The sequence below is a fragment of the Marmota monax genome, unplaced genomic scaffold, assembly GCF_021218885.2.
Source record: "Marmota monax isolate L192 unplaced genomic scaffold, Marmota_monax_Labrador192_F-V1.1 WCK01_AAM20220418_F8-fsc00021, whole genome shotgun sequence".
NCBI lineage: Eukaryota > Metazoa > Chordata > Mammalia > Rodentia > Sciuridae > Marmota > Marmota monax.
The window spans coordinates 2,015,826-2,042,149 of NW_026695228.1; the positions used below are offsets into that span (position 1 = coordinate 2,015,826).

The 26,324-nt window shown below is 39.7% G+C and overlaps 1 protein-coding gene across 5 annotated transcripts in view; it reads right to left on the reverse strand.

Annotated features, from left to right (window-relative positions):
* Positions 1-11,482: 11,482 nt before the first annotated feature.
* Positions 11,483-26,324, reverse strand: part of Nek10 (NIMA related kinase 10) — a 226,862-nt gene continuing 212,020 nt past the window's right edge. For all 5 annotated transcript variants that reach the window (XM_046437346.2, XM_046437345.2, XM_046437347.2 and 2 more), the window contains 4 exons: positions 24,847-24,955; positions 22,788-22,840; positions 22,649-22,704; positions 11,483-17,591 (listed from right to left, as the gene is read on the reverse strand). In XM_046437346.2, coding sequence (XP_046293302.1) covers positions 17,543-17,591; positions 22,649-22,704; positions 22,788-22,840; positions 24,847-24,955 — 267 coding nt within the window. In that variant the 3' untranslated portion in view covers positions 11,483-17,542. The remainder of the gene's footprint in view (positions 17,592-22,648; positions 22,705-22,787; positions 22,841-24,846; positions 24,956-26,324) is intronic.

Consider the following 26,324-nt stretch of genomic DNA (forward strand, 5'->3'; position numbering starts at 1 on the left):
GCCCCAGTAAATTCTAATCCTTGGACTGTCTTCTAAAGAAATGTAAAGATCTAATCAAAGATAAGGATGTTCAAGTCAGGTTTTTCTTGTAATGGGAAACAATGTAAATGTAGTTTTAAACAGACAGCATCTTAAATGTCCCTCAGAAGGCACTGACAATAAATAATGATATGATATGCTGCAATTAAATGTTGCTCAAATGCTAGACATGATGGTGCCCATTACATGCCAGAAAACTCTCTAAATGTCAAAAATAGTAAACAGCTTTGCCTTCAGGGGTCAGGTTGTCTCTGTTACAGCAATTCAGCTTTGCCGTTGTAATTCAAAAAACAGCCAAAGGCAATACATGAATGAAGGGGCCGGGCTGTATTCAAATAAAACTTTATTTTCCAAAACAGATTGGGCACGATTTGGCCTTGGGCCAGTTTGTGGAAACCTTGTGTTCATCAAGACATATAAAGATGTCCACATTGGGTGGACAAGCTGGGGGAAAAAGTCAGGTTAGAAAGCATGTATCTTTAAAGAATCACAAGAATATATAAGCCTAGAATCAGTTCTGAATTGCAAGACTGTAAATGTTTTCCTTCTTTGTTTATATTTGTATACTCTTTTTCCTCCTGAAGAAGGGAAATAAAAAAACAGAAATAGGTGCATTATCATTAAAAAGTTATATTCTAGAGAGGAATTATTTTATGATGGATAGATAATGATGGCATTCTTAGAATCTTCTAGTTTTGGAACACTGTTATCCAAATCAGAACATGCTGCATGGTTACCAACTATTGTGAAATGCTAAAATGCTTTCAAGAAACAATCCCAGCCCAAACCATTGCCAATTCAGTATGATTTTTCCAATATCTCCTCCCCCCCAGTCTGTGTTCTTCTAAAGTTTGAAATTATGTGACCTCGGACAAGTTTGTGCTCCTGCAGAGTGGAGCTTTAGAAGGCTTCCCTCTGAGAACTTCCTGCAATAAAAGTCCATGATGGGGTGACTCTAAGTCATGGGGACATCAGTCTCTTACAGGGAGCAGAGTCTGCCCTGGGATGCCTATTAAAGCTGGAATGGTTAACAGGACACTGAAACTCTGTAGCCAGCTGCTGCCTATTCAGAAAGTTGTTGAGTATCCTTGGTTTGTTGCCTAAAGCCTGCTACACTGCAGCCATGGGACATGGCTTTTTCCATTTGCAACCTCCCGAGCTTAAGTTTATGGTGGCTTAAATTGAAAATGGTAAGCCAGCTGAACGGGAACCACAATTTTTCACCTGCTATTTAAGTTGGAAAGAGCTCAATCCACAGAGAAGAGATGAAATTTAATTTATATAATTTATGGTGGGGCTGCATATAGGAACAAGGCTAAAGATGCTTTCTGTGATGTTCCCTTCCATTTAATTCTACTTTCAAAAACGAGTGTCCTGATCAACGTATCTGAGAAACCAGAGGTCTCCATAATTTCTGTTAGTTAGCTTTCCATTGTTGTAACAAAATACCCGAGGAAAATAACCTTTAAAAAAAATTATATAAATTCGCTCACAGTTTCAGAAGTCTCTTGGTCCAACGGCAACAGGCAGAACATCATGGCAAGAGCATATGGTGGAGAAGAGCCACGCACCTCAGAGCTGCTGGGGAAAAAGAGTGAAAGGGAGAGAGAGAGAGAGGGAGGAGCCAGGAACTTGATATCCTCTTCACGGACACGCCCCCAGTGACCTAATTCCTCTAACTAAGCCCCACCTCTTAAAGTTCCACGACCTTGCCTTCAACACGTGGACCTTTGAGGGACATTCGGGTCTGCACTGTAGCAGGGGCTCTGATGTCTGTGGTCTAAGATGGGAATACAGCAAAGGCAGGTGCTGGGTCAGAAGGCAGGCGACTGCATCGTTCCCAGGGAGTTTCAGTGAAGGGCAAGGTGTTCATTAAGTGGCCAGCCTGAGCTCTGAAATAGGAATGACAGCCCTAACATTTTCACCACACATCATTATCCCCCTCTCCCGATTCCAGCCTCTTCTTGGGCCTCTTGGGCCCTTCTAATGAGCTCTCCACGAGGCAAGATTACTATTATCAACAGAGAATGGGCTCCTAGCAGACCTCCGTGAAAAAGCTTACCTTTTATTGGTGTGGTGTGTGTGTTCCTTCTTCAGAGAGCAGACCCTACCACACAATGCTCTGTGAGCTGAAAGGGGAACTGTCTAAGGTACAAAAGAGTGCTGGCATTGTCCAGCTAAGAAATCCATGTTGGCCAAGAGATTCAGCCAGAACTGCAAGAGGGAAGAAAATTAAGGAGCCGTCAGGGGAGAGGCCTTGTCTCCAGTGGGATATTCTAGTACTTTCCTTTTTCCACCTGTTTTAAGTTTCTGTGGGGTTATGGTGAATCTAGATGGACATGAAATGCCATAAAAATCTCATTTTCTAGTAGGGTTGGGGAATTCAGGTTATTTGATATACCAAATATACCAGTAAGTGGGCAGTGTGTGTGTGCATGCATGCCTGTGTGTGTGTGTGTGTGTGTGTGTGTGTGTGAGAGAGAGAGAGAGAGAGAGAGAACACAAAGCAGTGTTTATACAAGAAATATTGCAAAATTTGGTTATGGTTCAGAAAGAACGGGTTTAAAAAGTCAAACAGTTGAAATATTAGCCTGAAGTTGGCTCTGATTTCCTTAGCAAGAAACCAGGGAAATGAGTCAAAGGCCAACACGTAGATAATTGGGAAGACTCAACTGCCAAAGGCTAAAGAGTTTGACTCATCTAAACTGAAACTTTTATTCAAAACTTTGATTCATGTTTTCATTCCTTTAACATTCCTTTAACATTCAACAAATAGTTTTTGAGTTCCTATGTTCCTTGCTACTCAAAGTGTAGTTTATAAAACATCAGCATGCACGGCAAACGGATGCTTGTTAAAAAAGCAGAACCTCAGGTCCCATCCCAGCCCTACTGAATTGGATCCTGCATCTTAATGAGAGCCACAAGGTAATCAGTATGCATGCTAAACTTTCAGAAGCACTGGACTATGTGATGAACATTTGTTGTATGAATAAATAAAGGAGGGAGTGAATGCTCTTGGCTCACTAGAGGATCCCAGACAGGACAGTCCCACTTTGCTGTGTTTGCATCAAAATTCCCACCCCAGCTGGACCACTTCCCCCAAAGCCATACTCATGGAAGCAGGCTCAGTACCGCCACACACTGACAAGCTGGAGATACATTCGGACAGAATTGGAGCAGTGACTAGGAAAGGTGGCCCTCTGGGGACTGAGAGGGGACAATTTCACATTGCAAACATGATGTGAGTGAACCATTATCCAAGAGGGAATGGAGAGGGCACAGTCTGTAATTTCGCTACCAGGAAGTAAGTTTCTTTAGGATTCAGTCAAATGGGAGTCAACGGTCAACCCAGGGCCTGGGAGTCAGGCTAATAACACCTGAAAGGTTAGATGGAGGGCTGGCAGAGGGAGCCACATGAGTGTCAAGGGCTCAGGCTGACACACCTGACCTGAGCCAGCGGGAGTAAAGCTGATCCCAACAGCTGCAGATGGGGAAGAGTTTTCACTGGGCTCTAAACTTGTCAATAATACACTGGCTGCCCTAATAAGGTCAGGTTCAAGGCTTGGGGGCCTCAACCTGTAGGTTAACAATCAATGGTACAGACTGCAGGGCAGAATTTGGGAGAAATTCTGAATCTGGGTTATGCTCTGGCTCCAATGAAGGGGGTTAGTGAAGAGAAACAAGAATAGCATCTCTCTCACCATGTGTGGTGGCGCACGCCTGTAATCCCAGTGGCTTGGGAGGCTGAGGCAGGAGGATCAAGAGTTCAAAGCCAATCTCAGCAGCTTAGTGAGGCTCTAAGTAACTCAGTGACTCTGTCTCTAAATAAAATACAAAAAAAGGGCTGGGATGTGGCTCAGTGGTTTAGTGCCCCTGGATGTGCTCCCCAATGGGAAAAAAAATAAAATAAAAAATACTGTCTCTGCACAGAAACCAAAATGTCCCCGTGAGCTGAGTGTTGAAGACTCTAAAGGAATGGATTAACAAGTATTCGTGCAGAAAAGCTGGGGACCAACCACAGAGATGAATGTATCCATTCTTACAGCTTGTTTGGTGTGGCTGCTTGGTCCACCCTTATCCAGTCGGCTCTCTGACAAAGGAAACACAAGAGCTCTGTAGACAATTGTCTCCCAGTCGCCTTGACTTGCTCTCATTATGTTTCTTCCCTGCTAAAGGGATGATTGATCTAAGCATTTCTAAGCAAACCGAAGTGATGGAATAATGAGGCAGGAACAATTTGGTCAGGAATCCTTGCCAATGGTCAGATACAAGTGCTTCCTTAGAAGACTAAGCCAAGTTCATAAGCGTCTCCTGTGTGTCTGCCCAAAACCCAGCTCCTCGTTATTCTTAGATTCATCATTTCCCCCACTGTCATCCTTGGAGAAGAGTTGCTTTTTTCACTCTCAAAACATGGTGTTCTGTGATCTCCTCTACTTTGGGCTCCAAGAAGGGCATCTCTTGTCCCTGGCCCTGGTGACTGGCGTAGAGTTGGGCATGTGACCCATGTCCAACCCAATCAGCCTCTTCTCCCAGCCTAAATGATAAGTCCATCAACCAAGGTGGTCCATGAGACAGAGACAGAGAGAGACAGGGAGGAGTGGGGCTTCAGCTGGTACTTTCTGAGCCCCTGAAGTTAGCAATGCTTCAAACCTATCCTAACCTGAACATGTTAATTATGTGGGCTTAAAAAATTCCCTTTGCTTTTTATTTTTTTTATTTTTTTATTTTTTTCCCTTTGCTTTTTAAACTATTTAGTATTTTATGACTTGTAACCAAGAGTTGAAGAGATGCTGGGTACCAGCAGTCCTCTTGCACCTGAGCAGTCATCGTCACAGTTGGACATTCTCAACAAAGGAGGAAGTGGCAGCTGGACCATTTCAAAAATGAGGAAACCCAGACTCAAGCAAGTCATCAAGGACACCCCTTTCTCCTTTGGGAAATTAGGGGTTAAAATTAATCATTTCTCTTTACTTACTGCTTCCTCGTCCTCACATTGAACTATTGATTTCTCAAGCATGCATTACCACCTTTAATCTTTATGATAATACAATGAGAAAAGCACTGTTAATCTCAAAAACTGAGGTTCAGAGTGATTAAGTCACAGGTAACCTTAGGTCACACAGCTAATATATTGCGTTCACTTTGTCTCTGAATGGAAATACTTCATTCAATCCGACAACCTTTTGGTTAAGTCCATTTTACTTTTAGAATCAAACTACCCGAATGGTCCTTAAACTATCTAGTTAGAAATATTACTTGACCTCTTACTATATGTTTGAGATCTTATCAAAGCACTTTATGTTAATTTGTATCCTAAAGAAAACATTTTTAAAATGGGCTGGGTTTTGAGTATTCTGGGGAGACTGAGGCTCCAGAAGTTACTGAAATGTTAGTGTGCTTTGAAAAGAATGAACAGAACATTTTTTTCCCTACCACTATTTAAGTTATCATCAGTAATAGATTTTAAAAAACAGCTGCTAAGATTTAGGTGCAAGATGATACCATACGCAATTTAAAAATAAGAGGATTTTTATATCATAATTTTAGTTGTCTTATCTCTATAATATAAGCAAATAGTTTTTTTGCCCCATGGGAGTAAAAAATCATGGGTATTGGTGCCATGCAGAATCTAGGCTTTCTTCATGCTGACATTTTTGGTTTTTTACCACTAGCTAATGTCTGCTGTTCAGTGCCTCTGGACCTGTTTTTTCACCTCTACAACAGTGTTAGTTATCACCTCTCACAGTGGCTGCTATGGTGTGACTAATGGAAAGTGGCTTACACGGTACCTACCAGGGCAGCCATTCCACACACCTCTCCCTCCCCTGTGGAAAGCAAGATGGCTGATTCTCAGGTGAGAATTCTGCAAGTTATCCTCATGAACCTGCTGTTCCCTATAGATCTAGAACTTCCCTAAATCTATCTGATTAACCTTTAAGTGAACAAGAGGCCTCCTGATTCAAATAATATTTGTCTACCTCCTGTGTGTGTGTGTTTTTAAACCCAGATATCTCTGTGAAGCTCGTAAAGGAGAAACACTAGTTAAAAATGAGGTCAGATCTTTGTTTCAAAGCTAGCAACTCACCTCTGTTGTTTCTCAGGGGAAAAAATAAAACTATTGCCCTATAAATACGCTGGAGGCTGTGTTATGGAGCCAACAGGATAAAGGAGGGAAACAAGCTTTCATATTAAGTAACATAAAAAATATTGATTCTCAAGGTGACTGTGTCACATAGATAAGATGCTTTTTCTATTAGACACAGAGTTGGTCAAAGAGAGCATAGGAACAAGCATGCCAAATTCTAGAATTTTATAAAATGGAGAAAGAAATGAAAGAATTGAGTAAGTATTTGTAACTGTGGCCAAAATAAAGCTTCAGTCTAACTCACTGAGCAATGAAAATGGTAACCAGTAGGAAAGGGATTGGGAAGATTCTGTTCATCTCCCTAGAAAAGTGAAGTAAATGTGTGTGTGTGTGTGTATGTGTGTGTGTCTGTGTGAGTGTGTGTGTGTTGCATTACACAGGGGCAGGCAGAGGACAAGTAGACAGAGTAGAAGGAGCCAAGGGTTTCCAGTGGTAATTCCATTGATTCATGTTAGGAGCAAAAACATGGCTTGGAATGAGAGTTGTTCCCCCTGATTCATGGCACCTTAGGAGCAAGCAAATTGATACCAACTGTATTAATCAGCTTTCTGCCACTGTGACAAAATATCTGAGAAAATAAACCTAAAGGAGGACAGATTTATTTTGGCTTGTGTGGTTTCAGAGGTTTCAGTGCCTGAAATTGGCTCCATTGGTTCTGAGGCTGGGGTAAGACAGAGCATCATGGTGGGGATCATGTGGCAGAGCAGAACTGCTCACCTTGTGGCAGTTAGGAAGTGGGGGGGGGGAGAGGAAGGGGCTGGGGACAAAATATCCCCTCCAAAGGCAAACCCTGAGTGACCTGCTTTCTCCAACTGGGCTCCACCTCCTAGTTTTATAGCATAATGGAAGGGTCAGAACCCTTGTGATCCAATCACTTCCCAAAGCCCCTACCTTAACATTGCTACACTGGGGACCAAGCCTTCAATTCACAAGCTACTGGGGGACACTTAAGGTCCAACCCATAGTACCACCAGTCCCTGCCTTTCTGCACTACTGACTTTAGAATCCTCTTTCCAAAGTGGAACACTGATAGGACACTAATGGCCCTACTGATAAGGCCCAACCAGGCAGGGAATGAGAGAAAGAAAGTGAGATAGTTGTTATGAAAAATATTTCCAATGAAAATAGTTCCTAATGCATAACTGACCAAAGATGCTGATAAGCATGTGAATAGAATTAATAGTCATTTGTTATGCACTTCACACTGAAAGTTTGTCATGAGAATTCATTTCCTGGAAAGGCCTATGATACAATCACCTAAAAAGTTCACAGTGGGATTAATAAACATAATTCAAAAGCATTTTTAAAGTAAATTAGCAGGCCCCAAATGCTTATTACTTTACCTGAGGTTATTTGAAAGAAACATACTCTCTCATGGGAGAACTGGTCAAGGACATATGAGGAAACCATTCCCTCTCTTTGGAGTCTAAGTAAGAGTGACCAGCCTTTGTCTCCATCCCAGATAGCAGGGAGGTCTCTCCCAAGCTGAGACTGTTGGTTTTTCCTGGTGAACTGAGACAAAGGAAGACTATTTCCTCCCTCTTTAAGAGGTCTCCCACTCCCACGTCCTGTGACATCCTCTAGTTTCATTGGAATTTTGACCCCACTTGATTTAAAATTTAATAGTAAAATTACAGAGGCAGGCTATCCTCCAGGATAGGAAGAAATGTCCCCCGCTCCACTGGCATTTGAAGAGGCTGGGAAGCACCTGGAGTAGAAATTTTTCCTGTCTTTATGCTAGTAGCTGGTCTCTGCCACTCCACTGACAGCACACCCCATGCCAAGGGTGTGCTCCCAACGAACATATCATCTTGCCTATTTTCAGTCCTGCTTGTTGGGGATGCCATACCAGGATGCAGCACAGTGGTCCCAATCAATGAATTATCTCCTTGGGTGGTGTGTCATTAAAAGATGGCACTCCTTGTCACGGACATTTTAATCTAATATTGATTTGGCCATGTATGTTAGTGCCTTAGGAGGTTCCCTGGAAGTATGTTCCAGGATGGATTTTTTTTAGGCAGTGTTGCCAGAAAAACTGATAAGCCAATGAGAAGACAGGGATAGGGAGGGAGACAGGCTAGGTAGGATGCTTAACAACACAGTCCCATGAATGACGACTGACTCAGGGATGCAGGGGAACTGAGGCATGGAAGGACACTGTCCCAATTAGGGATGAGAGTGCTGGAGCATTTGTTCCCGTGTACCTGTTCCTGGTTAAGGGCTGCCTCTGTGACAGACATTTCCATGTATTATTGATGACAGCATTCAAAGACAGTTCCAGCAACCTGAGGACCATGCCCATCAAATAGACAGATGCCTAGTGCTGGGAGAGAAAGTGCAATCAGATGCCAGTGCAGAGAGGTAATCAAAGGACCTGGGAGACCTGATGGAGCCCTGGGCACAGTCTGCTATAGGCTGACATTGAACTGAACTCAACTTTACTGCAGTGTTTAATTCTTCCATCAAACCAGACCCATCATAGTCTTTTAAAGTGAAATCTACTATGCTGTTCATGACACAAATGTGAAAGCTAAGCCAAGATGAAAACCTTGGTCTGAGGTTCAACAAGTAGAAAATCAGGGAGCTGGAGTTTGAATCCAAGTCTAGGAACCCACTGGCCCAAACTCTATTAATTATTTTTACTTATTATACTATGTACAAATAAATTTAGGAAATTCTAGGTTTTAAGTTATCTGCCCCTTGAATCTTGAACAATTCACCAGATGAATTCCCATATTTTCATGAAAACGACAACTGTTTTCCTAGGTTATGTAACAACTTTTTGCACATACCCAAGGTGACTAAATGTCTGTAGCCACGTTGCATGGCTCTAGAGAGAAAACCGGTGTATGCACAATATAAATTCATGACCTTTTAGTCTTTATAGTGTGACAAAAAATTAAATTTGCATTATAGAGGTATCTTCATATAAAAAGCAAAATGAATATGAAATTACATGCTCAATCTTAAGAGGGATAGAATCTTTAAATTTGGGAGGCATCTTTATTTATTGCTTATGAGGTATATGTATATTTTTTTAAGATTGTGGCCAGTAGCTATCAATCTATACTCTATAATTCATTTAATTCCTGTTTTCTGACATATAAACATAATTACTGAGAGCAGTCAATTTGTTCCCATTTGATAAGCAGCTAAAATAAGAATAGCAGATTGCACCACCTGAGTTTTAAAGACATGAAAGATGTTTACTATGGTGCTACCAAAAGCTCCTCTGGCTTCTAGAAGAAGAATCACTTCCGTTCCTGCTTCTCATGCCAGCGACTGAGCTTTGTCTGTTTGCTGGGCTGGATTTGGTTTTCAAACAGGCTGCTGCAAACATCTGACAGAATCCTGGTATGGAAACTAGAAATGTTCTGGAATTCAGGTCCTGCCACATGAGGTCACTCATAGGAGACTACCTTGCACAATTCCTTCTCCACTGGAGCACCGTGGGCAGAGTCCTCCATCAGGGCTTGGTAATGTGATATTGTAGTTGGTATTTCAATTTTTCAAGTATACTTGTATCTGTGTCCTTTGCTATTGCACCCTGGGGCAGACACATCCTAAGGTGATCTTAATGACCCATGCCCTTGTGTAACATCTTAGGTCTAGTGTTGGGAGAGACTTGCTTATAACCATTAGAATATGGCAAGGATGATGGCTGTCACTCACTTGGTTCCATTGTAAGACTCTATCTTAGCAGACTGGAGAGAAAGAGACTGCTCTATGGGCCTTGAAGCAGTGAGCTGCCTCCATATGAATTTCCTATGGACAGGGCCAAACACCAAAGGAAGAGGATCTCAGTCCTACAAACTGATGCTGGCCTTAGATCAGGTTCATGTTCTCATTTCCCCAGTGTTGAAGATTAAACACCCAAGACAGAAAGCAAGTTTTATTTAAGAAAAAGAAGTGGGACCCAGAGCTGTGTGCCCAAGGGAGGGGGTGTGTCTTGCTCTTTTATAGACTTCCTGAATCCCTCACCTTCTCTTTCTTCTCCGTGTACATGCCTAAGGCCAGGAAGGAGCCCCACAGGGGGTAATTGATCCAGATGCAGAGGTCTTAGCAACCTGTTGAGCTGGGAAGTGCAATCCCAGAGGTTGGCTGTTAGCAACCTAGTGAAAACCAGCCATCCTCCTCTCTGGACCCTCATCATTCATTACCTACACTGACCAGCAGGCCTTCAACCCCCTGACTCAGTTTGTTCAGAAATGTGACATTTCCTGTCCCCCCCCCAGGGCCTTACACAGACACAGGAACTAACCTCAGAAGTCAAATCCAAGTTGAGATGAGACCCAGCTCCTGCCAACATTTTGATTGCAGCCTGTGAGGCCCTGAGCAGGGAACTAACCCAACTGCTCAAACTCCCAACTTAACAGAAATCATGATAATGTGGGTTGTTTCCAACTGCTCAGTTTATAGCAATTTTTTACCCAAGAATAAAAACCTGTTACATCTTCCCACACTAATGCTGGGTTTCACCATGTGATTTACTGTGGTCAATGGGAATGGGGAGAACTAGGAACCCAAGCCATGGCTTGACAGAGTAGTTCTGCATTCTCTTTTCAACTCTTGAAACTGCCACAAAAACACATCTGGGGTAGGTTGCTGGAGGGATGTGAGGAATGTTGGGAGGAGGAGAGATGTGAGAGACATTTGTCTGCTCTGGCTCCATTTTGGATCCGTCAGACTCCAGCCATCCTGCAAGCTAACCACAGACACACAACACAAGGGATCCTACCAGGTATCAGCAAAGCCAAGATCAGATGGGCAGAATAGCCAGACAACCCACAGACTATAAATAGTAAGTGTTGTCACTTTGCCACTAAGTTTTGAGGTGCTTTGTTATGGAACATTTTTAGCAATAGATAATTACTACCAGAACCCAGCAATTAAAGCTGAGGGACACATTCAGAGTTTACATGCATATATGATTGCCTATTCGATTTTTTTTTAAATCAAAGGCTTAAAAACATAGCAGGTATGATGTTTCCCCCTTGAAGTCCCAGCAGCTCAGGAGGCTGAGGCACGAGGATTGCAAGTTCAAAGCCAGCTTCAACAACTTAGTCAGACCCTAAGCAATTTAGCGAGACCCTATCTCAAAAATAAAATATAAAAAGGGCTGAAGGTGTGGCTCAGTGGTTAAGTACCCCTGGATTCAATCCCTGGTTCCCCTGCCCATCTCTCCCCCCCCACCAAAAAAAAGACTTAAAAACATAATAAGAGAGATTGGAGAAGACATTGAGAGAAAGGAGAGGAGCATTACTATAAACTCTTGATAAAAGAGGAATTATTTTCCAGTAACTTGAAAATACATTTTTAATTTTCTTTAGCATTTACAGAGCATATTTAAGGAATAGCAAAAATAACAGTTGCTTGCATCTTTTGCATCCTTATATAGAGGCATTTCCTTTCTTTTCTCTTCAGGGTCTCCAACTCTGGTCAAGTTAAAATCAACTGTTCAAGTAGGAGAGTCGGGAGGTTTGATACGATCAGGAATCCTGTGCAGAGAAGTATATCACCCCCTGCCTTCCATGCCCATGCACACCATTATAGAATTACAAACACACCATCTGAAAACACACAGGTGACCTGTAGGAAACATAATTAATAGTCTGTTCCTTAGATGGGAGTGGGGTTGAGGGTTTGCAGGACAGGAGGGATCTGGCTAGGAGGTGCTGGTGCAACAACAACAATAACAACAAAAATACCATCTTAGAGACTAAAGTGGAGGAAGGCACATTGAGAGTGTCTTTGCATTCTGCAGGGACAAGTCTTTTTGTCTTGGACCCAGGGCCATCCAGAAAACAGATGCTGCTCTGGGCAACAAGAGATTAGGGGCTTTGCTTCCTCTCAGAGGATGGCTCCATTCTTTTTGATCCTCACCAACAGCCCACTGGGAACAACAAAATACAGGAAGCAGTATAATTCAGTCTTGATCCACTAAATGTCAGTAAGCAAAATGCCCTCAAAAGATTTTTCTTTTACGTGTTTTTTGTTTCCCAGTTTGGAAGAGTAAAATGATGAAAATTTTCCATGGCCTAATTATCAAAGGGTGTACTAATTATCAACTGGTGTACCTTGCAGTGTTTCTTTTTTAATCTAGCTTAATGCAAGCATATTCAAATCTGCCTGCATTTGTCCATTTAAATTTCACATATATTTCTTATAAAATTTCCATTGTCAGACAAAATAAGCCTGAGGCTATGGTTGCAAGACTGAGAAGAAAACAGCCCCCAGGGAAGACCCACATTTACTTAAAGGCAGATAAGACTGCACTTGGCAGGTGGGGGAGCTGGAGGATTAGGTTAGTGGAAGACCATGTACTTAGCATGCTCCATGCCCTGGCTTCAATCCCCAGCACTGAAACAAACAAAACAGTAACAACTGCTTCTTGGAGGTATGTGATGTTTTTAGAATGCCTCAGAGGACCCTGTCTTAAGCCTTCCACCAACATGTTCCTGGGGAGTCTTGGGGGTGCTTCTGCTATTGTTCTAAGTGGTCAACTTGCTAGGATCTGGCCAGCTGCTTCCAGGAGACCCAGCAGCAGGAATCACCCAAGTTTCTGGAACTACCCAGAAACTAACTTGACCTTGCCAATTGCTCCTCTCAGTGAATGGCTTGCTGGGCATTGCTAGACCTGGTGGAATCACTTCAAAGCACAGTTTTTATTTGGGATTTATCCCATTTCCTTGGAAGATCTTTTTTCTTTAACAACTTGGGATTTTCTTTCTGAGTCCTAATGTTTATTCACTTCCCTCAGTGTCAAAGTAATGCTGTGCTCATACAAACAAACACTTTACATGTTCTCTCATGACACAAGGAACCCTACGCCAGCTCCATTTCCTCCCAATTCACTAGAGTATGGAGTAAACACAGAGAACAGGGAGAAGAGGGTTTTTGCTAAACCTTAACAGCCATTCACAAGCCTTATGTTCTTTTTTAGAATCCTGACTCTAATGGAACTTGAAAAGTAGGAACTAAATCATGGGTTAAGAATATCATTTTATAAGTAACCTTCATAGTCTGATTTAAAAGTATTGTGGCCTTAAAGCATTTCTTCCTCTCAGTTTGTTATTTCTGGTACACACCTGTCTCTATTTACTTTGCAGAACAGTTCTTCACATATCTGCAAAAGTTTCAAGCCTCCACCCAGACTTCTTCGTTGTTTGTCAAAATGGCAAGTTAGCCACAATTTTCTATAAAGATAAAGCTTCTGTCTTTGTTCAGGGGAAACAAAGGTAAGCTATCTCCAAATAACAATATTTAAACAGTTGAATAATTGCTACAGCATGCTTTTGTTATTTTAAACATAGTAGCTGGATACAACGCAAAGAAAGCTTCACATTATAATAATAAAGAAAAAGGGCAGCTTCTCACTCGTTAGAGGAGTCACATTCAGATTCCATTACAGTGGAGTTCATCTACTTTCAGGATACAATCAATGGACTATACATATTTAAGAATTTTTTATGTGATTAGTCAAATGCTGCATATGTATAGTGAAAAAAAAAACACCTAGTGCATCCTCATCTACTGTGACTTTAGGGTGTGTGATCTTCATTTTTAACAACCACCACTGCCCATGGACCCACAGGACATGTACGTTGGCAATATCCATCCGTCACCCCATCAAAATCATAAAATCCTTCCTGTCCCTCCGGCAAATCTTGAAGTAACATCATAGCAGGACTGTGATCAACCATAACAGTCATTTTTTACAATGTGCATTTTAACTGTAATGACACACATAAGAATGACTTCATCACAAAGTTGTTTCCCTGAGACATTTGTGTCTTCCCATCAATATGAAAAACAGCATTCAAGGGTAAGCATACATCAGCAGCACATTTCAATATTGGAAAAATAATCTGTCCAAAATTATCTCACTTTCCATCACAGGATAATTAATACAATCTGAACAATATCATAAAGGTATACACAAAATACACTTATTATCACATTTAGTTGTTGAACAGGAAGCATTTCATGTTTGGACAGAATTCTACCTAGAAGACAAGTCCTAAGCTTTCCTTGCTTAGGAGCCCCTTGTAGCTGTATCTCTAGGGTACTGGGAAGCTATCTCAGCCCAGTTTGCTTTGTGTTGCCTGTCCAGTTGATCCGATGCTCGTGAGTACCACCACCATACAAACAAACAAACAGAAAAACAAAGGTAAACAATGAAAGTTCCTTTAGAAAAAAATTTCCTGCCTTCAGACAAAAGCTGAAGGCATTCCTATAGGAACCCAGCATATTTACTGTGCCTGATTCTTCATCATTCTCCCAACATATCCTCCAGAAAGAGAGAAAAAGCAATAAACAAATTTTGCAACTTAGCAAATCAAAAAGAGCAATGTGGGTGCTATGCATATTAACACTGATAGAATTGACTGACCAATAAACATTATTGTCTTCACATATCTTAAATATGAGTGGCAATTAATTGATGGCATTGCAGGAATTGTACATAATCTACCAGTCCTGTGTTGCTTGTGAATATCAAAATTTCATAGTATTTAATGAGTTAGAGATGGTACTATTTGGAAGACCTTAACTCTTAATTAATTATATCATTTGAGTATATTTTATAACAGCATTTCTTAATTAGGCTCTGTTTTAGAATGCCCACACTGGGCACACTGCCCAGTCCCACACCAGCAGCATTTCTCCCGGTTTCTTGACATTCATCCACAGGCAGTGGGCCCAAGTGTCCATGTCACTCAGTATTCCTGAGATCTCCATTTAAGGACTACACATGTGGAACAAGACAAAGTTAGAAACCAGCAAGCATATATCCTGCTGCAGGCAGTTCCCTGAGAACGGAACATTTTGCTTTTAAAAAGCAAATTAAGGTTTCAAGCACAGACAATCAGATAGAGCTGGTGGATCAAAACATAATTAACAGAAGCACTTGTGTATCAAAACTTATCTGAAGAGACTGATTCAAATTCTATCCTCTGCAAGTATTTGGTCACTGGGAATTAGAGAGATTTAATGAATTCACAGGGATTTCACTGCACAACAAATCATTAAAAATTATATGAGAGGAAAAAAAAAAACTAAATGCAATCAAGAAAAGATTATGAAGCCTATTAAGTAAGCTCAAGTAACAACTTCTTTGCACCAGAAGACCGTTTTGTGGATCAAAGGAAATGACCATTCTTGCTTTATTATGAGGGGAGATGCTTCTTGGCTGAAGGTTGGAACGTGAGGATGTGGCTCCACGTGCAAATGGTCCCCTTGCCAGTGCCCAATATTCTTAGAGACCTGGTCATGCAACTGGGAAAATGTGAATGCAGTCATTGTGGTAGCTTAAGGGAAAATTCAAACAGAGCACATTCATTATTTTAGTAAAACAGTACATCTATCAGCATGGTTGATGAGCCTGAAACCCTGTTGAAAAAGACATTTATTCGCTTATTTGTGTTAACTCTGACAGGCTTCTAGCATAATAAATGGAATACCTGTGGCCTAAAAGAAACATATTGCTCCCTTTCTAATCAATAAGGTCAACTGCATGCATTTTAAAACACCTTAAATGAATCATGTGTTTCTCTCACCAAGGTCTGATTTCTGAATACTATTCTTTTCTAAACTGTGTTTGCATATATTGCCATTCGAGTAAGAACCTGATTGCTTAAACTTTGACCCCACAGCTTCTGTGACAATTAGAATTTATGCCCCTCTAGGCCTGTGCCTCCTGTAAAATGAAATGTGCCCCTTCCCGCATATTAAAAAATAAAAAGAATGATAATAAAGGGTCACATTAAGTTGAAACATATACAAATTTGCCTGGGCAAATCATTAAAATTTGTGTTTTCCATGTGTATTTCACATATGGATGGAATTAGTTTGAAAGCTGAAAGTGAAAGTTTTTGGTACCGTATTTTTATCTACTATTTAAAAATTAGTGTTTTAGTTATTAATTTGGCTTGACAAAAAAAGATTTTGTTGGCAATTTTCAAAGGCACTGCTGCATGATTAAAAGGCATTTGAACATAATTTAAGTGTTAAACATACTAATTGAAAAATAGTATAGATTTCCATTAGGCGATTTTACATATCCAAAAGGTCAGATTAGGTTTCAACAACTGTAAATGCATTGAAAAATCATACTAAATCATACTATTCAAACTATTCAGTCATACTAAAAATATATCAGTGCAGTTAAAGAGAACAGAACTCAAGTAAATAAAAAGTACAATTTCAGCTTCCAGATTACTAATTATATAGAATGGATTGTACTTTAAGTAGGTAGAAGTGCAATTTGATTTGGCAATATGGGATTTCTTGACATTACAACAAAATTTTAAGCCAGCTGCAGAGAAGGAGTTTTAACTCAATAAGATTAAACTCTCATCATAAATTCTTCCTACATAGAGATGGGACACTGGCATTCTGATTTTTCTTTCTTTGGGCAGTTTCAAGGAGTAGAGAAGGAATTTGTGTTTATTATATAACTTGTTTTCATTTCAAATTATCAAACAATAAACATTTACTTAAAATGCAGATAATTTTAATAAAATGGACTTAGAAATATTGCTTCTGCTTCATAGATTCTATGAACTCCTCAAAGTGCTCTAAAAACACTATAAGTTTGATTAGCAGCAAAGCATTAGTCTAATCAAAACCTCCCTCCCTCCCTCCCCTAGATCTATATACATATGCACACACCATACATCCACGTATTCTATTACTCTAACTGAAATCTGACAATTTGCATTATGTCCAGGTGCTGTGCAAGGTTTTTAAATACTGTCTACACTGTGTCATGGCTCAAGATCACTAGCACCCAAGTGGTTAAGAGAAAACAAATTCTTTCATTAAAAAAAATCACATATTTTAAATTTCTTTTTTAAGATTAAAAAAAATTAGAGGATACCATGAATCAATCACCCAATATATCATTCTAGGTCCTATAGTTTTGTTTATCTAAAATTATTTTTTATATATGAAAGGCTAGATGCCTTTCAACATAGTTTCAGCCATCCTGAGTATAAAATGTTCCTTTGAAAAATATGTCATTTTTTTTTTCCAACTCAGAGGAAAGTTCTGTCTGTGACAGGGGGTTCCCCCACACAGATGACTTTTGCAGCATTTTCTTCCAGGAGCAACATTGACAGCCCTGTCATCTTGTATATAATACGTACTGGGAATGGAGCCCCCCACCCAAGAGCTATAGCTATCATACATCCCACACAGGCCCTGCAGAAGAAAGGTGCTCCTGGCCCCATGGCATTTTGGTCTCTCCCCTTCCACACCCTTCTAGCAAAATCCGGTCCTCAGCATCTTGTTGTAGTAGCTGATGTCCAGAACTTGAACTTTACTGGGAAAAGTAAGTTCATTCAAAGTGCAACATTTTCATCTTTTGGTTGGGTGATTCTTCGTCCCCCAAGGATAGGAGTGATACCTAGAAGATTCCCAAATAGAAAGAGTTCTCTGTAAACACAAATATTTAGTTCACACATTCAGTTTCAAAAGCTATAAGGCACATAAGTAAATAAATCACAATAAATTTTAAAAAGTATATTATCAGGATGGGAACATTTATAAAAAGCTGTCTTTTACTGAAACTCAGTGCTAACAGGGTCTTTCTCAAATTATGAATTCAGTAGGAATTAAAAATACTCTAGAGTGGAAAAATAAACGCCAATTCCAAGTAGCTTGTACATTTGAATGCTGTGTGCATTCAAATGACTATTTTACATGTTCATCAGTCATGAAGAAATAAAGAAATGTAAGCCGATTCAATGTAGATTGTTTTCCTCTTGAATGTATTTCCCAATGCAATATTTATTATTTAAAAAACATAATGTCAGTATGCATCTAAGTATATTTAAAAAGAAGAGAGGCTCGCCATCTAGTCAATCACAGAACTCACAGTTTTACAAACAAGGGTGAAATTGAGGCCTACTAGTGAGAATGAGGCAAAGGACAGGTCGCTGATTTTCAAGGAAAAAGAAATGGGGTGATGGCACTTCCCCATCAGTGGGTGGGTGGCTAACACCTCTGGGGAGGGGAAGGATCACACTTGCCAACACAAGCAATCACTCCCTGAGAAGCTCTTTTCCTGCCTTTTGGTCATGTAGGCAAGATAAGAGGAAGAGCGGGCATGAGAAAAAAGGAAACCTAAATCTGTAAAGGGGAAATGCATCCCCACTCCCATACACAAACACCAGCTCTGGGTCCCCTCTTCTCTGGAAGAGTCTCCCCCTCCCCCATTTCTGTCTCTTAAAATTTTGCTTTCTACCCTTGCCTCGGCATTTCTCAGGTGTTTCATATTCAACACAGGAGGGGAGGAGGACCTGATTCTGATTTTCAAAGCCGGTATCACTAAGATATAGCCTTCTGGTAAGGAAACTAAATGTCTACGAATGTAAAATATCATTAATCATACAGCCCCGCCAATGATCTGGAAGAGGCCCTGTCTTGGAAACAGTTATGAGGCTGGCCGAGCCTGTTTGGGCCTTCTTTCATTTTCTTCACATTGCTTCTGCCTCTCAACTCTGTCCTCATTGCCCTTTCCAGAATCCCAGAAATAAGGAATCCCTCATTTTGGTCAGGGGGTCCTTGCTGCTACTTCCATTTCTATTACCATTGTCTTTTCCTAATGCAATATTTTGTATCTAAGATATTCTTTCTAACCAACTGCCAAAGCAGTCTCCCCATCATTTATTTGAGTAGTTCCAGAAGTCTTCCCCAAAGATAGCTAACAGACAGATAGTGACTTCACCCTGAGACTTGCAGTCTGAGAACGGCACCTCTCTATTCTTTTCCCTAATTAAATATAAGCCCTACAGTCTAAGCTGAAATATGTGCCACATCACCATTAACAGTTTGGGGTTTGGCTGGATGATCTGTGTATAAGCTTAAATTGCAAACTTGAATAATAAAAGTTATTATGTATGTTGCTCTCTCCGGATGGTGCTTAACCAAGATGATTTAACAATGTTTTTTGATGATGATGATGACGATGACAATTAAGATGTTAACAATGACAATGTGAAGAACAGCACATCTGGGTAGACCCTGGTGGAGGAGTAAAACCATTCCCAACTGGCACAGCTTTTCTCAACTTGTGTTCTATGCAAATGAGGAGGAAAACACCGGAGTAAACAAACAAGGTCATCAGGTGTCTTTCCTATAGGATGCCTCAGGTCTTTAATAGAGTAATGAGGATCAATATTCTCCAAAAATGGAAACTTCTACATTCCAAGTTTCCAAAATATATTTGGTCATGAGACTTTATTTTTCATGGAATATGTGATATCTTTGGTAATATTGGTTATTCCATGGAACCTTTATTTAGGAAAAATATACTCCAGTGATTCTAAATACAGAATCTACATATTTCTTTATGTCCTGAGACATTTAACGTTCTCCACCTTTTGACTGAAAAGATCATGACAGCACCCACTATTTTGATTTATATTTGGAGTAATGCATGTTTCTGGATTGTACATTATTAGGTACTTCTAAGTGAAGCCTGAACTATCTCTTAAGAATTGATTTGGGTGGCACACACCCATAATCCCAGAGGCTTGGGAGGCTGAGTCAGGAAGATTGTAAATTCAAAGCCAGCCTCAGCAAAAGCAAGGTGCTAAGCAACTCAGTGAGACACTGTCTCTAAATAAAATACAAAATAAGGCTGAAGATGTGGTCCAGTAGGTGAGTGGCCCCGAGTTCAATCCCCAGTACCAAAGAGAGAGAGAGAGAGAGAGAATTTATCTGGGATACCTGTAAACTAGTAGTGGTTTGGGGGACACCAAGGGCTCTTGCTTACCATTAAACTGAAGTTTTTTCCCAAGATCTATCATTGCTATTAGAAACCAAAAAAGTGGGGCTGGGTGCTCACCTAGCATGCATGAGGCACTGGGTTCGATTCTCAGCACCACATAAAAGTAAAATAAAGATATTGTGTCCACCAAAAAAAAAAAAAAAGATATTAAAAAAAAAGAAACCAAAAAAGTGAATATCATGAACTCATGGATTTTAAAAAAATTAATATCTATTTTTAACATATACTAATTATACATACTAATGTGGATTTTTAAATGATTCATATTCTTTTGGGGAATCTTATAAAATTTTTGATGTCCTGTCCAATTTGTGCTATTTGAACTTCACTGCTCAAATGTGCCTTCATATTCTATTTAAAATTCTAAATGTGACTATGAACAGTTTTTTGCCTTTGTTATTAGGAATCTTATTATCTGTTCATCATAAGGAAATTTGCAACACCTTTTAAGAAAGTAATATATCTCCAGAACTAGATTTTTTAAAGACTTAATGAGAGTCAAACTAAAAAAAGAGTGATATATTTGTTGTTTTTTGTTGTTATTACAAAAAAGACAGTGTTTAAAGGAGCAAATAAGAGCTCTTATAAGAGCTTCCTTAAATTTACACACCTAGTTTTTCATTAGTGTTTAGTTGATTTTCTGCAAAAATATGAGAACATTTCTTGCCCTTGATCTGAGTCGCTGAGGAAATGCAGATAAAATGACAACAGTCACCTTTACCCCACTACAAGCCAAGGGCACTTGAAATAATAAGATGCTGAGTGTTGGAAAACAGAGACATTCATGTTATCCACAGAAGACTGGATAAAGTCTGCCCTCCAGCAGAAAGGGAAAATCCAGAAACCTCTCCAGGGGTGTTGGAAGAAGAGTGATTGCAGAGATGGTAATTTCTATTAACAATAAATCTTTGGAAGATGAGAATTACTCATCATTTCTCTGTAGTTACAAATCACAACAGAACTAAATTTACAAAGGGTGTATTTTGGAAATATATTATCGAGCTAAAAGAGCAAGTAGTTGAATAATCTCATGTGTGATTCATAAGAAAACCTCACTGAAATGAGAGAAGAAAAATAAATACTGGTGACTGAACTAACCTCAAAGAAAATCTAATTTCCTGGTAATTACTGTAACCAGATGTTCCGGGGGCCCTCCTTCTCTTATCATGGTTACTAGTTATCTTTAAGGGAAACTTCTAAAATAATTTAGATACCACAAATAATTTAGATACCACTAAATAGCTTTACTAGCCAGCACAGTGGCCCACACCTGTAATCCCAGCTGCTTGGGAGGCTGAGGCAGGAGGATCCCAAGTTCAAGGTCAGCCTGGGCAACTTAGTGAGACCCTGTCTCAAAATTTTAAAAAAAGGACTGGGGATGTACTTCTGTGATAAAGCACCCCTGGTATCAAAGGACAGTGCCTCATAAAACAACACTGAGCCACTTGGGCTGTGTGTGTGGATGCTTGTGATCAATCTGATGATTCAGCTATGGGCAGGTCCTTGGAAAGTCAAGAGACAGCTCAGTAGGGTAGATATTGTCACTGTCTATACCCTCTCATCCATGCCACTTCAAAACATACTGGCTGAATCCCTAGTGGCCAGTACCTGATTCCTCTCCTTGAGGATTTCTCTGGCCTCTACACCTTTCTTTGACCACCTTTAAAAAGGCCAGAAACACCAGGGGATCAACACTTGCTGGGAAAGGCCTCAAATAATGACTGGTGGAAACTGGAGAATAAATACCCCAACTCCCTCACCCTGGGAGTGGGAAAACTCTGACATCTGTTCTCTTTCTGCATTGGCTCTCAGATTTCTTCCATGGGATTGAGCACCAGCCAATGAAAACCTGCTTGATAATGACACCTGTATTAAATAACTTCTTTATCCCATGCTAGTGGGATGGGATAAATGAATGAAAACCTGCTTGATAATGACACCTGTATTAAATAACTTCTTTATCCCATACTAGGGTTTCCGGAATCACCTCTCAAATAAACTAACTATACTCAAATTGTTGCATCAACGCTGTGCCTAATAGTAAAACTACAGGAATTCAGGACTAGATTTAAATTGATATAATGGAGTGTATTTTAAGAGAACAGATAATGGTTATATTAAGATAATATGCAGTCCCTTTCTGATGGAGGGCAGTCCCAGTAAACTGACGTTTCTTATTTAGAGCGAGCAAATGGTAAAACAAAACACAGAGGGACTGCATTTAAACCCAACTTAAATGTACCTGAAGGGATTCTTTATTTAGTTGCATTTCCCACACCTAGTCTTCTATGCAAATAATGGTATATTTCAAAATGATGGAAACTCGGGTTTCTAGCTCTTCTATAGAATGAGACAAATATTAATTTTAAAAATCTAGAAATGCTTTTCCATTCAATTATATTTGTTATTCTTATATAAGTCATTTACTAGGAAGATCACTTTTTGATTCAAAAGAGAACACAGGAGCTGTGTCCATACAGAAGATATGCAACATGTATTTTACCTGTGTAGGTATTTAGTCTTGGCAAAGATATTTTATACAAATATCTAAAATAGAGGTTCAAAAAGAAAAAAAAAACTTCTGAAATGAAGGGCTAGAGAAAACCCACATCTAATATCTGATGATCTCATTTCATCTTTCACATTTGAAATCAAACTCTAGATCTCACCTGTTAGATGTAAAATTGTAATAGCCACTTTCCTCTAGGACTTCTTCAATCACACTCTAAAATTGAAAAAAAAAATCAGGTTAGTATCAAATTAAAAGGAACAAAATAAAATCATTCAGAGGCACTGCAAAAACCTCACCTGCATCTGCTCATATGTTATTCCTTCCTCCAAATCAGAGCTGGTGGGTGGACCTGAAATAGATGAATTATAGGAAGTCTGATATTTGGTCTAATTTTCTCAGTCACACTTTATTGGCAATTATGACTTCAAGCGCAGTGAAAATAGGTCAATTTCTTAATGATAAAAATGAGACTTAAAAGTAAATTCCTAAGTGTCTAGGTTTTTGATAGATGCTCTGCTTCTTGTAATAACTGGCTGCTTTGCGTATGGCCATACTGAGATTCAGGAGCATTGCTTACAGCGCAAACTGGCTGGTGAGGTCAGGGCTGTGTTTGTCCATGTTCATGAGTCCAAACATGAACTACCTGATGGGTGAGTTTTCTGATTGAGAGACTCCAATCATCCATAAGGCAAGAAGAGTACATATGTGCTGGCAAGAAAAATAAATTCTTATAGGGAGGCAGAATTAGTGAAAGACCACAAAGACCTGACTATGGCATGTGGCTGCCTGTATGAAAATAACATTAGAGCGGAGGACCTGTATTGATGGTTGGTATGAATATACCAGCAGCACCTTAACCTACCCCATGCTGCCAAGAGCACGGCTGACCAGTTTCTACTTGAACGTATCAACCTATGTGGAGACCTGGGAGTTCCCTGCCCCTCTGGAGGGAGAAAAGAGATCAGGCTGCAGTTGAAGGGGAGGCCTGAAGGTGTGAGTCCTTGCAGTTCATTTTCAAAGCCAAGTTTAAAGGTGCTCCCTGTTCCCTCCCCACAGCACCACAGCTCTGCTGCCTTTGCTCTTGCCAAGCCTGCAGTGACAAGGGTCAAGCCTGCTGTGACAAGGGTCACGCCTGCTCAGCTCTGGGGTGGAGCAACGGGCTGCCCTGGGAGGAGTCCTCAACTCAGTGTCAAGCTTCTGAGAGACTTCCATCAGAGTTCACCCCATCACAGTTGCTAATGGAAGGAGAAGTTTGGCCTGTACATGAACTTACCTGTCCTGGGAGAGGCTTTTAGAAGCAAATGACTCCGCATATTTTTTATCTTGATCTTATGAGCTTCTCAGAAACCATTTTAAATGAAATTCTACCTGCATGGGGATTAGCTTTATCCCAGGAGACTAAGACTAAGGGAAAGTCTGATAATTGATACAGGAAATAATTTGCTCAGGTAACAACATAAGCACAACTAAAGTGAGCATTTTTCCAAATGGAAGAGATGTCAAGTCTCATTTAACTGTAAGAGCTTTAACTTTTGTTCATCTTACTGAGTGATAGAACTATGATTTATTTAGATTCAAAAATTATTCAGGAGTTCTGAAACCTCAGGGTAGCCAGAACTCTTCTTCTAATATGACAAGAATTTACTTATGCTGAGCTCCTACTAATGGCCAGATACTTTTTTAATTTAACTTGATCCTCACTATAACTCCATGACACAGGTATTACTTAAATTTGATATATTTTATTATTTTTATATTATTATTATATTCATCCCCATTTTACAGGAAAGGATACTGAGGTTCAAAGAGCTTCCATAACTTGTTTGAGGTCAGCTTCTAAATAGTGAGGCTGAGATTTGAATCTAGGCATCCAGGTTTGCAGAATCTGTGCCTATGTCATATTACCTCCCTATGTGAAATTTCTGCTAAAAAGGGGAAAAAATTGAATATTTTTGATGTAGATTGTTCAAGTAAGCTTCAACTTTTTCACCATTTTGAATATTTAAGCTTTCACTTTCTACTTTTTATCTCCCTGGATGCTTTGGGGGCATTTTATTTCCCATCATCAGATAAGCAAGAAGAAACAGAAAGAATTCTGAATAACAATTCACCCACACAGATTCTGCTGTTTGTTCATGGTATTAATAAATGATCAAGGAAGCTGCCACACTGGGTAAGATAAATCTCAGGGAATTTCTTGATTCCTACTATATGTCAACTATTATGATAGATAACAAAATAGGCTTTATGTTTTCTTTTCAGTTGAAGGTGATACTTTAGGTTTAGCTGCTGATCCAAATGACATGACTTATGTGTGTGGGTGAAATCCAGATTACCCATGTTGATGACCATTACCTGTCAGGTCATTTGAGGACAGGCTGTTTCCACCCAATGAATGATGTAATAAATGGTAATCTGCCGTAAAGAAGTTTGGCTCGATTGGTTCTGGAGATCCCTGAGATAACTGAAACAGAAAAAAAAGCAAACCTACGTCTTATTTTATATTCAGAAGCAAATGACAGGAGACCTCTGTGTGGTGTTTTCCATTTCCCCATGTCTCTGTGTAGAAAATTTAGTGCTCTGTGGATTTCAATCCCTTGAAAAGAGATAAACATCTTCCTTCCAATAGAACTTATAAATTGGAAGCGGGCACATTACAGTGAAAGCAAGTTAGACAATTCCCTGGTCACATGAAAAAAAATGCACTTTATAGCTTTATGAGAGCAAAAATAAAAATGGATAGAAAAATAATGGCTTGGGCCTGGGACATCAAGATGTTATTTTTAATCAAGTGTAGGAGGAATAAACTCCAATTATTCAACAGAAGAGTATGTTTAGTCCAGATCCCAGCCCTTTCTCATGTTTCTGCTTTGAACAATGCCTTCTTGTTTGACCAAGACAAACCAGTTTCTTATTACGTTTTGCTAAATTACTATTAATTAAGGTTAATCTCCAAACATTAGTTCCTAACACTCTGAAGAAAAGAGTAATTCACCAAAGACAGAATTTATTAGAGCTCCAACAGCTTAATGTCTTCCTATAAAGCTGCATTTTTAAAATGGAATTTTAAGCTATTGATGTTTTTCAACTCCTTTCACCTTTAATTTCAACCAGCACTTGGGATGACCCAATTTTAATACCTGAGTTGAAATATTTTTAAAAGGTCAAATATCAATAAATTAGAGACAAATGGCATAATTTGGACTAAACAATAGTAGTCACTCTGAATTCATACACTCTGTTTGCCAATTAAAATACATTCTTGTTCAATCACTTGAGAAACCTGACAGTATATGGGACGATTAAACAACGCACACCAACCCTACAACCCAGTGATTTCACCCTTAAGGATTTATATAAGAGAAATCAGTACATATATCCGTCAAAAGACAAGGGAAAGGATGTTCATAGTGCCTTATTAATAATAACTAAAAACTGGAAAAAAATCCCAAAGTCCATGGATAGAAGAACAGATATTTCATAATGTGCTCATACAATGGAATTCTGCAAAGCAATAACAAAGAACAAACTATGAATTCTCAAAACAAGGATGAGTGTTGAACAAAAGAAACCAGAAACAAAAGAATACATAGCACCTGGCTTCAGTTATATACATTTTCATAATCAGGTAAAACTAATCAAAGGTGAAAGAAATCAGGATAAAGATTACGTTGTGGCAAGGGAAGGAGCTTAACCAGCAGGAGGCCTCTGTGGGGTAGGAAATGTTCTATATGTTGATGTGGGTTCTATATGGTCACCTGGGCGAACATATATAAATGTGGATTCATATAAATGTCTACAAACTTATGGTGCTGGCTGTATATGTACATCAT